Source organism: Stegodyphus dumicola, chromosome 12, assembly GCF_044657685.1.
Source record: "Stegodyphus dumicola isolate Sdum_Otavi_A_Nest chromosome 12, ASM4465768v1".
Lineage (NCBI taxonomy): Eukaryota > Metazoa > Arthropoda > Arachnida > Araneae > Eresidae > Stegodyphus > Stegodyphus dumicola.
The window spans coordinates 38,457,754-38,475,731 of NC_140779.1; the positions used below are offsets into that span (position 1 = coordinate 38,457,754).

Genomic DNA, 17,978 nt, shown 5'->3' on the forward strand with positions numbered 1-17,978 from the left:
GGCTGATGTTCATTCTTCTTGTTTATTTGCAAAGCTACTTATGGTGTGATATAAACAAACTACTACATTTGTTCGCTAATAACAGAAAAGAAACCATTTCCTTTGAAAAATAATAAAAGCAACTGTCTGTCTTTCGAAAACACACATTTTACTGACAGAGATTTAAGTATCTGCTACCTTAACTTATTTTTGAAAAAATTGGAAAAGTGAATATTTTCACTCTCTCTCAATTCTTCTATTTACTCTATCCCATTTTTTTAACTTATGAAATCATCATCATCATATGTTATGAATATCACAACACTCATTAAAAAAAAACAGAAAGTGGAAAGTTTGACTGGAAAAAATTTATTGCACATTAAAAAGTAACAATTACAAAAAATAAAATAATGTAAAATTTCTTTTATTCTGAATAACACGGTACGAAAAATACTTTCTGCAATATGCTTGGCAATATGAGATTCATTACTCTGTACAAAATAAATAAAAAGTTAAGTAAATACTAAATGTAAGAAAAAAAATTTATAATTTGAATAAAAGCTCATAAATGCTTTAACTGAGAAGAGACAAAAAGCATGCTTAAGCAAATAGATGATCACAGAAAGCAATATCAAAATACTGAAATACATGGCTCATATATAAGAGGACAGAAGTTTATACAGTTGTTTCGGCATCATAATCTACTTTTCCTTTCTTGGCCAAATTCCAGACATTTGTATCTCTATCTGAAATTAAAAAAAAAAAAAAAAAAAAAAAAAAAAATTACAACTATTAAAAGAGCCAATATATGTACATGCATTTGATCAAAATGAGATGGGGAAAGGAATATATTAAAAATACTGAAAACGAATTAAAAGAAATATCAAGAAATCAAAAAATAATTAAATAAATAAAAATTATTTGTAACAATACAGAGAGAAATTTAATACCATTGTTTACAGATATAAAAAAAGGAAGGGGAGAGAGAAAATTATGAATTAAATTTGTATTTATTTTTTATTATAGTACATTATATTATTACCACTGATTTTGAAAACTGAACTGTGCCATTCAGAATACATACAGAATTATTAATTTTAGCTATACCTAAACATAAAAATCTGTTCAATAGGTATTCTATGATGTAAAGAATAAAATTCTACTTGAAAGGAGGAAATTCCAAAGTTACCTGACATTACTATTTGAACATTACTAATACAGTGAACAACTATACACTCTCCCCTAATAACTCTTAATGTTAACTAATCTTAACCTCAATTACATATTAATTTTAATTTGCTTTGTACACAAAGAATAAAATATAGCTCAATATAAATGGCAAAATATTTAAGATTAAAAATTCAGTTTGCTAACCATTTTTCATATGATGTTAAAAGAATGGAAACATGTTAACAACCAATATTAATTTAAATCCTCAAGTTTCATCCCATTCAGTAACCACTTCTGAAAAGGTATTTGACATTTAAAAGATGAAATAAATTATATATTAAACATACTTAAAGTCTGAAAAAAATCTGAATATGTAAGGAATGAAATAATTATCAAATACAAAATAACAGTGACAATTCAAATATATTTGATATTTTAAGTAGTTAGGAAAGCTTACACACTCTTTGATAGAGTAATTTTTGAATAATTTTTGAAAACAGTTTCAATATATCATCAATTACTATTTTTTTGCTCTCAAGTTCAAATTACATAAATTGAATTGTGATACAAGTCAGAGATAGCTCTTCCAATGATTTCATTTTTAGATATGAAGCAAGTGCATCTTAATATAATCATGAGATTCTGAACATTTATAATGCTTTGGAATCCTTATATACAGAGTATCCTCAAGAATAATAATAAATCTGCTAAATATAAGCTCTTGGTGCCCATATCTTACAATGGTACTGATATGAAAAGGTAATTACAAATAAATTATTCAAAGTTAACACATATTTAGATATTCATTTTTCAATCCCCCATACACAAATGTTTTTAATGCTGTTCTTTCAATTTCTCACATTTCTTAGGATGATTTGCTGTAATGTCAAACCTCTGAATCATTGTTCTTTCAACTTGAAAAGTTCCAAGTGAGAAAGTAAATGAAAAATTAATATAAGTAAAAATCCTGTTTCACATTATACTTTGCTTAATGCTGTTTAATCTATAAATAACATTATTATGTTGGAGCATTATTATGATGAAGAACTTATTTTGTTCTCAATTTTTATGCATATTTCTTTCTTATAGTGTCCAAATGATACTAAAGGATGTCAATGGATATTTCTTAGCTAAGCATTCAAATTTAAGGATCAAATTTAAGTAAACAATACACTGGGAATTACAGAAAGCTCATTCACTCATGATATGTTTTCAGTTAGGAATACTACATTGATTCCATTCAAATCATTTATAAATTATAATTCTTTTCTATCCAAAAAGGTATTGTCAGTTATGATAATGCTGTTGAGGACTACTTTTACCAGCACATCAAATGTCTCCCCTCTCTCATTTAAACTTTTTTCTATAGGTACCAATTCTTTAGAGCCATGCTTCAACTAATACAATACTTGTTCATACCATTAATGAAAAAACTGTTACGAATCCAATAGATATTTATACTACTGCTGATTTTATTTTTTCAACAGTTCTGTAGTTAATTTTTTTTAATTACAAATATTTTCAATGTTATTAATTTTTTTAGGTTGATAAGCCATCACATTGTGACCAGTAATGCAACCTTCATGAAAACACTTTATACAATTTGTGACTTCACTGTAAGCTTCTCAGAGCACTGTTAATATCCCAGAGGATGATTTCTGAATCAGATATCAGAATCTGATATTTGATAATACTCAATGAAAGTTCAGTTTCAATGATGCTATAGGTACATTACAGAAATAAATTTCTTATGCAAATGAAATTGTCAAATCACCTGCAATGCAATTCATACCCACAGACTGCAATGCAATGCAAATTCCAGTAGCCAAATTCATTAATACTGGGAACTTTCTAAGCTATACTTTATATAAAATGATTTTAAAACAAGGTATCTCTTTAACACAAAAATATTTAAATTGCATACATTAAAATGAATTTTTGATTTTAAAACATACTTTTTACTTGTCTAGTGAGAAGAACACCTAATCCAGTCTGACCCTGCTTGTTCTTGGAGAGTAACTTGGTAGTTTCTGCTACAACATCTTCACAAACATACAACCCAACTCCATTACATGAAGTTTCAGATACAAGAAGCAGTTTTTTAACCACATCCTTTCCAAGAATGTTGTCAAATACAGCTTGTAAAAACTGGTCATTACTAATGGATAATTTCAATTTATCTCGATGCCAAACCAAAAGACGACATTCTTCCAAAGCTGTTACGGACACCTGAAATTAATAAACAGAAAAAAAGAATCAAAGATTATTAATTTTCAGATCACTATCTTATACTATTCATTAATAATTTTAATATAAGAAAAAAATAACAACAACACATACTGATACCTCAATAAAATACATGCCAAATTCTGTAAGATTTATACTTTTAATCCACACTTATTAGTATCAAATAAAAGTCTTACTTGATTATTTAGAAAGGATTATAATGGAATTAAATATATAAATATAATTTAAAGGGATTAAATAGTGATTTAATTCAATTAAATCTCTTATAAGTTTCACATTTTCTAATAAGAAAAATTCAAATTGTAGTAAAGTATATCAGGATGCTAGATGAATATTCACAAAGCCTGAAATAAACTGATTTTGTTTAAATTCTGTATAGTTATAAAGAATCTTAAAGGGCATAAATAAGATTTTAGCATGGAAAGACAATATGCATCTCCAAAAATGTAAGCAAGAAAATCAAAGTTAAAATTCAAAGTAACAATCTTACTTAAATTCCTCCTATTTGAGGCAAATGAGAATAGTCAGGATAGCATCATCCAATGCTATAAACATGGTCCTCAATGTGGATAGAGCAGCACTAGCAACTTTCTTCTCCCAATTTTTTGGTTAGATTTATTAATTTTTTATGTTGCATATTTCAAGAGAAAATTTCATTTATTAAAACAAATATATTTAAAAGCAAAAAATTCTTTACGAGATAAATAATGAACTGCAATTTTTTACCTTTCCCCTTCTTCTTCTTCTTTTTTTTTTTTTTTTTTTTTAACAAAGTCTTTTTTTATTTGTTTCAAACTTGCTGTGCTTCTTATTTCATTTACTTAAAAATAATTTATTATAAAATCATTCAAATGAAAGTTGAGGTTAGATTAGGTTATTCAAATATGGTAAAGCACATGACATCTTTGGAAGGAATGTGGAGAACATTCTAAGGGAAACTGGCTTATAGTCGCATTAGACATAGGGGGAAATCATGAAAAATCAACTCCAAATGCAAGAAATTGACACTGGATAAATTTAATAAATGACAGTATATCACAATTTACGTATCTTGTTTTAACTACTTTGCCAATTGCTAAACGCAAACTGAAAATTGAATAAAGCAGTTTTACTTACACCTAAAATATATTCATCTCTATAACTATAAAATGAAAAATCTAATTTTCAGCAATTTTTCGAAAATTACTTGTATTTTTATATCATTCATATTAAATTAATTTAATAAATTAAATTAATTCATATTAAATATGGCCATCATATTAAAATTCTAATAGCTAAAAATGTATCAACTAAAAAAATTTTATAAATTATAAAACATTCTTTTCACCCTATCTTAAAACATATATGATAACCAAATATTAATTGGGTGATTTTTCTAGAACCTTTTAAATACGATGTATCATGGCCTCTAAGCAGAAGTTTCCATTCTTCCTTGGAAATATGGTTCTGAAGATACGACGTCATTATATGTCAGACTATTTTTTCCCCTTCTGTACAGATGTGTTTAATATTAATTTTATTTATTTCTTTATTGACAGAAAGAGTTATTTTCAAAGAAATTAGGCTTACTATATGAATCTGCTCTCATTTTATAAAAGCTATTTCCTTTTTTTGCCTTTCTTTTTAAATTAAATAATAATAATAATAATTTTAAAAAATAAAGGGACAAGTTTTATTTTGTACTCATTTTAATTTCTAATTTTTCCTCTCTGACTTACTTTATAAAAAATAAGAGTTTAAGGACTGATTGGCATTAAAAAGTATTTGCAATGAAATTTCCTACACCATTTACATTTTTTCCATTTCAGAAGCTTGTACACATTTTTCTCAGCATTTCATTTCAAAAGAAGATTTTCTTAATTTTATTGCAATATGTAATATTATAATTCAATTTAAATCAAAGCTCTTAATAACACTTATTATTCTGACAAAACAGCATTTACAAGAGATGAGTTAGAATGCAATGATCAATGGCTTCACTGATGATCTGAAAATATACTTTAATTAAAATATTAAACCTGCTACTAACAAGAAATGTAAGCAAATCAGAAGTTATGAGATCTGATACACCACTGAAATTCTGCTAGAAAAACTTGGCCAGCCTTATTGACATCCTGAAGGTGAAATTGTAATAAATTGTCTCCATAGAGGGTCAGGTCTCATAGTAATACTCATATATGAAATAGCTGGGCTAATTGCTAATTACTATGAATCTTTGTCATCATATGATAAATCTGTCTAGAATATAGCTTTAAAAAATGCTACATAAAAATTACACTTATTAATTGCTCCACAAGATCACTTACAGCAAAACAAAGAAAGGTCAATTTGCTCATTGTTATGCTAGTCAATTTAACACAGACTACATTTCTGACCCATTTTAAGCATTCAGAATACATGGCTATGTAAACACAAACACTCTTTCTTTCACAGCCACATGCAGACAACAGGATCTCATTTAATCCAACAGACACCTTACCAACATGACAATAAAAGTCTGGGACTAGATATAATAAGCAATAAAATTATTTAAAAAAAAAGATGAAATTTGGATTGACTAGCAGGCTTATCAAAATGTTCTCAAACCTCATAGCAATAAAGTACTTCCCATCATCATCAATTGCAATCATCTCACCAACATTGGAAGCCTGAAAAACTAGTCAATCACAACCTGCATTGTATAAATCAATAAGCCTCCTATGGAAGAAAAAACAGACCCATATAATATTTTTTATTAAATAAAAATTATAATAGAAAAATACAAATTAAGTTTGGATAAAATGGTTGAAGGATTTGCAAGTGACAGTTCATCAGTTAAAGCTCATTAAAAAAAAAAAAAAAGTATCAGCAGTAAAATTAAGAAATACAATGAAAAAAGGAAATTTTTTTAGAATAATTTTTTGTACTATATATTGCATTATTCATCAAGAAGAACTTTGTACCAAGAGTTTGCAGATGAATCACATCATGTAAACGGTAAATAAAACAGCAAACTTTATATATGGATGAGCTAGAAATCGTTGAAAATTTACAGAACAGCTGGAAGATACTGAAATGGACATATCATAATGAAACAAGCATGGATTTATCATAATAAAGTGAGGTGGTTTAAGTCAAGAAGCTGTATTAAAACGCTTTTTTAATTTAATGAAACAAATAAAACTGTTCATGACACAAAAAATTAAAACCATTGACTAGCTGCATTATGATGCAAGTATAACAGATTTAGCATTTTTTTTTTTTTTTTTTTTTTTTGTTGACTAAACTTACTATTTACTATTCTCAATAAAGATACAAGACAAGAATAAATTTATCACTGACATGCCTGCTTGTAATAATACAAGCATACATGTCAATGATAAGCTTTAGGTTCAAATCCCGCGAACGGGCTGGCTGCATGGGCGTTTTCGTGGTTTTCCCCATGTGTAACGTGTATACGAGCCAGTTTCCCTTAGAAAGTCCTCCACGAAGGCATCCCTCCTCTTAGGCAGATAGCCCTCGAGGCTTTGCCATAATCACACACACACAATGATACGCTTTTAAATTGCAATTATGGAAGATATAAGAAAATTTTATAAATTTCTTATATCTCAATGAAAAACCTCAAGAGTATGCAACAAAAACAACATTATTATGAGAAGAATTTCATTACCATTAAAAACAAATGTGAATAACACACCAGAAAATCTAAAAATTGAGCTAATAAATTTACAGTGTGATATAACTCTTACACAAAAATTTCAAACTTGATTAACTTTTATTCATCCCTGTTAAAAAATAAATGGCACTTATATATTAATAAAACCACCCTAGTAGAAGTTGTCAGATTTTCAGAATGTGACAAACTCTGGCAACCATGTTCAGAACAATCCTTCAGTCAAGCAACACCGCCGTTTTTGTATACCTTTTTTTTGTTGTATTCTGTTATATTCAAAGTTCCAACAGTTTTTCTAAACAAATCATGATACTGTTTGCCTTAGTTCTAAAATATGAGCTTGTGAAATTCGCAAGCAATGGAATAAACTGAGATAAAATTTCTGCAGGAAAACAGAAATTTGCAAAAGAAAATGCATTTCTTAGATAGCCATTGTTGCAAAAGGTTGCATGAAGCTCAGTCTCAGCAATTCTCTCATGTTTTTTCAAGTGAAAACAGATTGCTGTGTACTTTAAGAGAAGAACAATGCAGAAAACAATTACAGAAAAATTTGAAGAATGTAACTGTTTTATTTTTGATACATATTTATTAATTCATATTTATATTTGAAATTTCAAAAGTATGTTTCTGTTTCATATGTTTGTTACATATGTAACTGTACATAATACATGATAACCATAACTGCAATATAGAACAATAAAATAAATTATGTTCAGCTAATCTCATATTCATCATTTACACTAATCTATAACATATAAATAATATTAGTTTTCCCTTATTTAATCAAATGCCCATAATTAAAAAAAAAAAAAAAAAAATAACCAGTTCATGACTAAATTACATGCAATCAAATGGAATGGATGAAAGAGATATTCACAATCTCAAGTGAATGTTATAAAAAGCTGTAGCTGACAACAAGGATCTATATTTAATATTACTGGAATATTGTAATTCTCCTGTTTTAGCAGAAGTCAACTTCAGAAATGATGTTTGGAAGAAAAGTAAATAGATTGATGCCTATCAAAATGAATTTCATCTAAACTAAACAACATGAAGAGCATAAACAACATTTACTGAAAATTCTTTATGAAAAAGCTGTTATGATACGAATGCAAGACCATTAAAACCACTGAAGGTAGGAAATCAAGTGTACAACTAGCACAGAAAAAATGGGACAGTTCTATATATCCCGCTCCACAGGGCTTATTGACGAAATTTACCTTGAATTTTTCATGTCTCAAAGGTGCAATTTAGGATATATATTAGACTTATATGTAGGATTGTTCTAATGTAGGTGGTCTGACACAAAACTGGACTTTTTCTGAAATTACATACTCATACTTTTTTCCCTATTTCAATTCTACTACTCAAATTTTCCCAAAAAAACAAGTTTTGAAAAAAGTAGCAAGAGCAGTTATTCAAAAATTAGCTCTCAAATTTAAGCTTCTCAATGTTAACTGAATTTCCATAACAGTGATCCCTCATTTTTCACGGTTAATGGGAACCAGAACCTTCCGCGAAAGCTGAAAAACCGTGAAATAATATTTGCCCCTAGGAATTTTCGTGCATGCGGGTACAAGAATGTTTTAAATATGTACACAGTATTTATACTTTACACATTTAAGACAAAAATTACAACAGTATATGTATTTACTTAAATATGTCAATGCTAATTAATTAGTTAATTACAAAACCTTATCAGTAAAAAACATTAATCAACATTGCTTTCTGAGAGAGGCGAAGAGTCTTGTGTTGGTGGCGGAGGACAGGGTAATGTAGGGTAAATTTTAACTAAATTTTTATTTCATATGCTTTTTTTTTTTAAAGTTATCATTAATGAACAGGAAGTACTTACGGTCTTTAAAGCTAAAGAAACAACTGCTTTTTCATCAATTCAGAAAGTCAACAGTGATTTGTCAACTTTGTCCATTGGAGTTAGTATATTTGAAAAGCCCCTAATTTTTCATCAAGGCTATAAACTTTATCAGAATCAAAATGCCATCAGGTTTTAGTTATATAAATAAGTTTAAACCATTTACATATAAAACGTGTACTTTTTCTTTATATGTCAAAAAAAATTTAATGATATTAAATTAATAATTAATTTTATATTTAATTAATTTAATTATCAGTTGTTATTTATTTCCATGTTTTGTCCTCCCTGGAATGTTTTTAAAGTTAAGATAAAAATTAATTATTTGGTGGTTTATTCAATTTATTAGAATTATTTGAAATGAATGCAAGTCTGAAAATTTAATATTTAATTGTTAGTATGTTACAAGTTCTAACCAACAGAAATTTCTTGCAACCTTTAGTTTTCAGATAGGAAACAAATATATATTTGAATTTTACAATGTTTGTTTATCACTCTGAAAATCCACAGGTCAGAAAAGACATTTTCAAATCTATAAAAAAATCTTCTCTGTTTATATCTAAAAAACAGAAATCAGATAGAGAAATCTATATAAGAACTGGTCTATTTAATAACTGTTTTATTACTCATTTTTTACTGAAGGGCATTACTATTGTCAGAAAAAACAATTTCTAACCACTAACATTAACAACTACCAGATAACACTCTTACTGATTTGGAAAATCTGAATATACTTGAAATATGAATTGTAGGTAATATGCATTATTGCAAACAAATACTATGCTTACAATGTAGTTCATGAAATTAGGTCTTATGGGGGCTATAAATGTACAATATGTCATGTCGTTTCATAATTAATTGAAGCTATTGGCAATCAATAATCAGAATTTATCACACTTAAATACTTAAAATTTAAAATATTATTTAACATCAATTTTGATAAATCTGTCTTTACTACTGGTGATAAGTACTTACTGCTCTCCTGTTTACTACTTACTGAATCAATGAAAGTATTAGGGAAAATTTCAGTACACATCTCTGGTAGAAATGCAGAAATGTTCAAAAGATCAGAAATATTCAATATCATAAGAGAAGATAGAGAGCAGTACCTTGACCAATTTTGGGATAGGATTAAAAACAAAACATTTTTTTTTTTTTTTTTTTTTTTTTTTTTAAATCTAAAGGTTTCAGATTTTAAATTACATCTAAAGGGAGTGTTTTTTCAACATTTTGTGTATTACCTTTATTTATTAAATATTATGTTCTTCACACTCAAACCATAAAATTCAGTTCAACAGCAATATCGTAAAATAATTTTTAAATGAGCATATCTTTAAAATTTCGGATAAGAGAGTCTCATGCGCTGAAGATAAAATTTTCTTTTTCTGTACAGTGTTGCCATTGCTCGCTTTGAAATCGTTTAGTTTTTTTAAATCAAAAATTTGTTAAACTGTTACAAAATATGAATCGATAAAACAAATTTCAAATTCAACTTAAGGCTTCCACATGCCCATATTCTATGGAAGATTATGTTATTCAAATTTTGATGGCTCTAGGTACTGTTGTTTTATCACAATGTGAGAAACATACATACATTCATACAGATTCTTCATTATTTAATTTCTTTAAATATAATACAGAGCAATAATATTTGGTGGCAACAATTTGAAAAGTGAAACAACGCTTATCATAAATCGACACAAAATGCCAAAACGAAATTAATAGTCCTTATACGGAAATTGCCTCTTTGGACTAAAAATAAATAATCATAAAAAAATTCATAATAATGTATTTATTTTTCGTTAATCAAGTTTTCTTAACATGCTTATATTATGAAAGACATTAAAGAGAAAATGCAATTAGCATTGAATTGCTCACTTGATAATTATCATTCGTGCACACTCCAAACCATTCAGGTGAATCTAAAAACTGCTTGCTATCTACAATATGCAGAGCATGCCCATGCTGAGAAACAACCAACCTAAATAAATATTAATAATGATGATTTTATTACATGTTTTATATAAACAATAAACATATTTTTACAAAACAAGACAAATTTTAACAGATACCAAAACGAAACAAACACAAACGAAACAAACACAGCGCAAAAATATTTATAAAACCAATTTTTCAAAAGATATTTTTTCGAGATAAAGTTATAAATTTTCACAGGAGGGAACTTCAAAAATTAATAATTAATTAATTATAAGTTAATAATAAAAAAGCAATAGACATGATTTATAAATAAATCGGAGTATTAATGAGCTCACTAAAAGAATCATTAACTTTATTAAATGAATACAGTAAATATAACAGCTGAGACCTTTTTTTAACTCGATGTGAGACAAAACTTTTGCAAATTAAAAACTTTGTTTGACATATAATGTTACAATTTCAATCAATTAATATTCTTGGTTAGTTTTTTTTTCATTTGCTCACAGGTTATGGTGGAAGCAAGTTAAAAAAATCTCTGGGTTACAAACAATTCTTGTCCTTTGCAGTGATCTGACTATTGATGATACTCAATACCAATGTCTTATCTCTATTCTGAGAAATACTGTTCTGAGGAAATACAGAAATTTCTGTTTCCAGAAATACTACTTATTCTTAAAAATACTTGTCATTAGAAGTTTCACAGTATTTATTATTGAATTTTTTAATTTTTCAGGCATTTCATATGTTTTCTGAATAAAATATTTAACTTATACTCTTAACAGTTCTTTGTCAAAACTTTGTTGTTCAGTTAGTTAAAAGCTTTTCTTCTCATATTTACATTCTGCAGTACTTTCAAAAACTGATGGTTAGGTCTTCAGCTGATTTAATTTTACTGCCCCTATTTCAGGTAAAAATTCAATAAAAATCAAGAACTTTCCAAAAAGCAGATTTTTATTTTTTCTCAATTTTATACTTTTTCTAAAAATATATACCTACAAAGCAAGGCTGATTACTGAATATACTTCCAATCCCACAAAAACATTTTCATGAACCATATGGAGAGACAGTAACAAAATTCAACCTAGCTTACCAAGTACAAGAATATTTACAGAATGTATGGCATTTTCTGGAATATATCCTGAAGCGGAATACTACACTAAAATGTAGAACTACCTTGCACAATAAAGAATGCTTGGTCATTTTACAATCAGCAGACAGTAGAAAGTGAAATTGGTTTCAATTTGTGGCCCACATAGAAGCAAACCACTAAAATCTATATGGCATTAGTTATGCCAGAAATTAAATCAATAGAAAACAAATTACTAAACAGAAATATATACAAAAGCCTTACACATGTTTAATACTAATTTCAAAAAATAAAAAATTAAAATACAGACATAAACTACATAAATCCTTGCACAATCCAACAACTATCCTTCTTAACAAACCATTTTGATTTACAAGACTCAAGAAACAAGATTCTTGACAACCAACATAATTTTCAAAAATGAATACAGTCAAAAGTCGTTAATCCGGACTTGTCGGGACTTCGGCGATTCTGAATTATCGATTTTTCCGGATTATAGATCATCAGTTTAAATCTGGTAAGATGGCACGCAGAAATTACAAAATTAAAAATATGAAACCGTAATTTATGAAATAAAGAACAATTATGATCTAAAGGGTATCAAAATTTACAAAAAAAAAAAAAAAAAAAAAAGCTTAATATTTATTTTTTTACTTTATTAAACATTTCTTTCAATGTAAGTTGCTTCGTTTCATGTGATAATACTTTCTCTTTAATTCTATTAAACAGACACAATTTCTTGTTTAGTTACAAAGTTCCCCTGTTCAAGTCCTATAATTGCTGTGTTGAGAATACAGACTAATTTGTCAATCGCAATGTTTTCGTTTTCAATAACCTCTGGGTCACTTTCTTCACTATCGGAAGCGAATTATAATGACGAGGAACTTGATTTAAATCATATCAAAGACAGAGTACATAGAGATGAAATACTACACTTAGTAAGGAATTATAAGCCAAATAAAATAAAAACATCTGCTCTGAAGATAAGGATAGTGCTGACAGATCAACTTCCAATCCCTGGCGTGAAATTGATAAACAGATTTCGGATTTCAAAACATACTTTCGCTTTGTAGATACAAATTACATATTAGTAAACATATATCGGAAATTCTATTTGACATAATCGAAAGTTCAAGCTTACTTTTATAAACTTGCTCTAACAGTCTGCAAAAAATAATAAGCCGGATCCAATTCGAAGATTAAGGAACAACGCAATCTGCAACATTAACTGAATTAGATAATTTTAGCTTAGCTTATACCGTCCGTTACACATTAAACGCGCATGCGCCCACACATATTCGCAGCCGTAAAGGTCTTACGCGCACTTGTAAACGCCTGTGCGCATGTGTGAACACGACGCATGCACAGAAAGTTTGTAGTTTTGAGGTCCGGATTATGGGTGTTCGAATTAACGACTTTTGACTGTATTGTAAATAAATGACTTTATCCTGAAGCAATTCTTTAAATACATCCTAATATATATCAAAATTAAATAATTTATCTAATAAATTTCTCTAATCTTTAACAAAGTGATTCCTTATTTTTTATCCTTTATTAACAGTAATATAACTTTATTAACAGTAATCCACTTATTTAACAGTATATTTATAATTTAGAGAGATGCAAAAATTAAATTAGCAATAATATTTTCCTTTGGGATACAACTTATCCAAAAAGAAAAATGCTGTTTTCTATCAAGCCTTCAAATAATTATGCTGTTAAATGTTCCCATATATGTATTTGTGCTGCTCAACCAGGATAGTGGTTAGTGTAGTGATTCTCAACCACTGTGCCACGGCACTTTTTGAGTGCCACCAAATTCTTAGTGTGCCACTAAATTTTAGAAATGTATATAATAAAAATTATAGGTACTTATTAGGTATTATCGCAACCAGGTTGGCACTATTTGTAAGTTTGAGTAAAAAAGTATGAATAGAAAGAAAATGTACATTTATTAATTACAGATAATTTTTAATACAGTTTTTTATATTATTTTGTTTTAAAATATAAAATAGCAATTAAACCCTTCTGGTTTCGAATTTGAATAAGTTGCAGAATTATTTTTTCAGTGGAAATCTTTTGGCTATTGCTTTTAGCACTGATTGAAAACCGTATTAGTTTTGTAAAAAGAGCATGTGGAGATTCACAAAATTTTCCTGCATTTTCGTGCAAATTTTTGTAATTTATGAGGAAATAGCAGTGTACATGGATAAAGTCAAGAGTGTGCGCAATGCCATTTTTGTGCAATTCTGGGATGTTTCTTTAAGTAAAAATAAGTCGACGTGTACATGGATTGCTTTTAGCACTGATTGAAAACCGTATTCGCCATAACCATGTACTCATCGACTTATTTTTACTTAAAAAAAATCCCAGAATTGCACAAAAATGGTATTGCGCACACTCTTGATGTTATCCATGTACACTGCTATTTTCTCATAAATTACAAAAATTTGCACGAAAATGCAGGAAAATTTTGTGAATCTCCACATGCTCTTTTTACAAAACTACGTATAACAAGTAGGGTTGCCGTAAGTAGGGTCGCCAAATTTGGCAATTTATGCCAATTTTGGCCTGGTTGCGTTAATACGTAAGTACCAAATTATAATGGGTTTAATCTGGTACACAAGATAATAATAATAATGAGTTTAATATGGTACACATGAGAATTGGCAAAATTCGGTTTTTAAGATGTTAATAAGTGCATCAATTGTGGTAGTCAAGTCAATTTTCGTGTTGAATAATTCTGTATTTGAATTAACACTGAACGAAGACGAAGAACTAATTTCGCTTTCTAATAATCGAGATTTAATTTAAAAATATTTGGAAGAATCAATTAATTCATTTTGGATTAATGCGATTATCCCACGATGGCCAAAAAAGCTTTAAAAATATACTTACAGTTTTCTACATCTTATTTGTGTGAATTCGGATTTTCAGTATCAACCAACATAAAAGTGAATAAAAGATCGAGATTGTTAAATGTAGAACACGATATGAGAATAGCATTGTTATTTTCACGACCAAATATAAATGAAATTATCAAAAAAACATCAAGCTCAAATTTCTCATTAAAAGTATTCTTATTATTAACTTGTAATTAATCCCTTAATAAATGTACTGCTATTTTTTTAATACATATTATTTTATTTTACATTTAAAATTATTATTACATGGTGTATTGTACGTAAGTAAACTTTTAAACTTATCTTTTTCTTTGGATGCTGCCAAATTTTGGAATAATTAAAAGTGTGCCCCGACAAAAAAAAAAAAAAAAAAAAAAGTTGAGAATCACTGGGTTAGTGACTTTGATTGCTACACTGAAGGGTCTGGGTTCAAATCCCTGAGAAGCCTTTTCTGTTTGTAAATGTATAGTGTCTGCATGGCATGGGGGCATTCTAAATATATTTTGGTGGTAGGAGGAAGAGGGGTGGGATACTCTCTCAGACCCATCCCACTGGGATGCTCTCCATCAAAATTAGGGGCCAATCAATTTAGTGTTAAACATGTGTAAGGCTTTTGCATATATTTCTGTTCTTTAACAATTTGTTTTCTATTGATTTAATTTCTGGCAGAATGTACTAAATACCATACAGATTTTAGTGGTTTGCTTCTACACATGCCACAAATTCAAACCTACTTCACTTTCTACTGTCTACTGATTATAAAATGACCATGCATTCTTTATTACACTAGGTAGTTCTACATTTCAGAGCAGTATTCTGCTTCAAGATAAGCAAAGTTGTACTGTCATCTGCATGGTGCTCAAGGATCTTGCCAACGACAAACGCAATCTTGTACTCCCTGCCACGATGAATTTCATAGACTTGTTCTGATGTTGCTGTCAGACAAGTGAGGTAAGTTACAACATATATGTAATTGTGTATGTTTGATAAATGAATAAAAATATGCCCTTTATTTATAACATAGTAAAATCAATTTTATGCTTTAATATCAAATGACCATGTAAATTGCATAAATTCTGTTATTCGAAAATAACACTCTATCCAATTTTGGACCTTGAGCTCCTTTCAAAATTCACATCAAAACTTAATACATTTTAGTTAGAAAGGGGGAAAAAAAGCCTTTATGTATGAGACTTATTTCTCTTTAAACTACAGGAAGTTTTTAAAATAGGTTCCAGATAAATATTTTTGTGAGGTACAGATCAGCATGAACTTCTTTTTCTCAAAAATTTTTGCATATTCAAAGTAGTTTAAAAATTACATACCTGCCCGACAGCACTAGTGACAACCTATCTACTTTGGTAACATTTTCGATACAGTAGGGCTCACGTGGCTTTAAAGTCTTAATTTCTCTCATACAATGTATAGCTTGTCTAAACTGATGGCGAGTTACTCTCAATGGTTGGAACAGATCTCGATAAACTTCTTCAATTTCTTCACTGAACTTTACAGGCCTTAACATATATAAAATTATCGTCACATGAATAAAATTTATGAGTGTGAACACTGCATTCCATATGAGAGTATCCAAGGCACAAAGAATTATCCAACCCCAAAGGGCAAAAAATATAGATCCTATCATTAAACATGTTCTTAAATAAAGTAACCCATGGATTCCAACCGGCGCTAAGTAAGATAAAAACAAAAATGCATTTGCCAGTTGGAATAAAATGTGGTTTGGAGGTAACCACTGATCAAAACACAGTGTCCAACTAAAATCTGCTGATGAAGAAACGTTACCATTTTTCAAAATGTTTTCTGAGAAATTAAAGTTCACATTTTCCATATGGCTAGGCGTGTTGGGAAGTAATGTAAGGCTGGAATCCGCAGAACTGTTGAGTACGAGGACATTTAAATCCGCTATAAAACCATATCGTATTAAATCAATTTTGTAGACAGCATTCATAAGCATGCCGCTTCATTCCTCTTACAATAACATTCGTCATTTCACAATGCAGATCATGTGTTATTTCAAGAAAAGAAATGACGTAAAAGCTGTCATAGTTTTTCAAACTATGTACAGTTGACAGTTTCTCATTTTAATATGTACGAAAACACAACACTCGAAAATCCGTAATCTGAAACTTAATTTCAAGGTCAATCTTTTCAGTCATTCGATACCCTTAACATTTGACAAAACAAAGTAATCACAAAATAAAACTAAAAAGTGTTCTTAAATGATTAGTTCTATTTTTCACCACTAGAGCTAAAGTTTTATATTTAGACCTGAGAATGTCGTGGATGCAATTGAAATATGTAAAACTTAAAACCTCAAGACTAGTATCTAAGCTTTAGTTTATCATATCCATATTACACAAGCTCTAATTACATCAAGCAATCACGGCACATCATTAGTGGGACCTAAAGGAAAGCCCGCTTACACTTACGGAGCTTCGAGCCTGAGAAAGGCTAGCGAATTTGGAGGCTCTACCTGACGGCATTTTACATTTGTAAATGTTTTTAACGTTTTATTATTTCCATGAATTGCTGAAATATTTCATTTTTGAGATTTTAATGATATTATCGTTTAGGTTATTTAATTGTTTTATGCAATAAAATATCTAGATACTGAATTTTATCACAAAAAGAAAGAATGCCTGGCCTTTTTTACTTCCTTGGATGAAGTAAAGGAAGTGCTATCGCAAAAAATTTTGATATCACATTTCAACGACAATATGCATTTTGAACTGTCCCGAATCCATTTGGATGATTTTGTGTGTGTGTGTGTGTATGACGTCTCTACATGGCCTCTGTCAGAATAAAGGACACAGACTTATTCTGACAGAGACTGTAAAATGGATTCAAATGGATTTTTTCGCGACATTTGTACCTACGTATGTATGTATGAATGTATGTATCTAAGTATATATCTCACATAACTCACAAACAATTAGCCGTATAGCGTTGAAATTTTGTGTATGAGACTGCTATGATATCTTGTTGTGCGCCACATACCCATCTCCCTTACTCGGCTGAAAACTCCTAACCCGGCCTTTATTTTCGCAATCATTGGTAGTAATCATATGCTTCCAATTACAGAAGTATTTTAATGAAGGAAAATGTTCC

The 17,978-nt window shown here is 28.9% G+C and overlaps 1 protein-coding gene across 2 annotated transcripts; it reads right to left on the reverse strand.

The window, feature by feature from the left end:
* Positions 1-332: 332 nt before the first annotated feature.
* On the reverse strand, positions 333-17,262 carry LOC118182878 (popeye domain-containing protein 1-like). Of its 2 annotated transcripts, none has more exons than XM_035352266.2 (4): positions 16,178-17,262; positions 10,803-10,905; positions 3,105-3,378; positions 333-721 (listed from the first exon to the last, which is right to left on the reverse strand). In XM_035352266.2, exons 1-4 carry the CDS (start codon positions 16,822-16,824, stop codon positions 681-683), a joined length of 1,065 nt encoding a protein of 354 aa, XP_035208157.1. In that variant the 5' UTR covers positions 16,825-17,262; the 3' UTR covers positions 333-680. The 2 variants fall into 2 exon arrangements, with proteins under 2 accessions (XP_035208157.1, XP_035208156.1); XM_035352265.2 differs by having other exon boundaries at positions 333-725; positions 16,178-17,254.
* Between the last annotated feature and the right edge of the window lie 716 nt (positions 17,263-17,978).

Bases quoted from the DNA above. Each gene is read 5' to 3' on its own strand.
- LOC118182878 (XM_035352265.2), bottom strand. From the start codon at position 16,824: ATGCTTATGAATGCTGTCTACAAAATTGATTTAATACGATATGGTTTT. The intron at 10,906-16,177 runs GTATGTAATTTT...ATATTTATTTAG, and splicing joins TCACTAGTGCTGTCGGGCAG to GTTGGTTGTTTCTCAGCATG. The intron at 726-3,104 runs GTATGTTTTAAA...TTTTAATTTCAG, and splicing joins TCTCACTAGACAAGTAAAAA to ATAGAGATACAAATGTCTGG.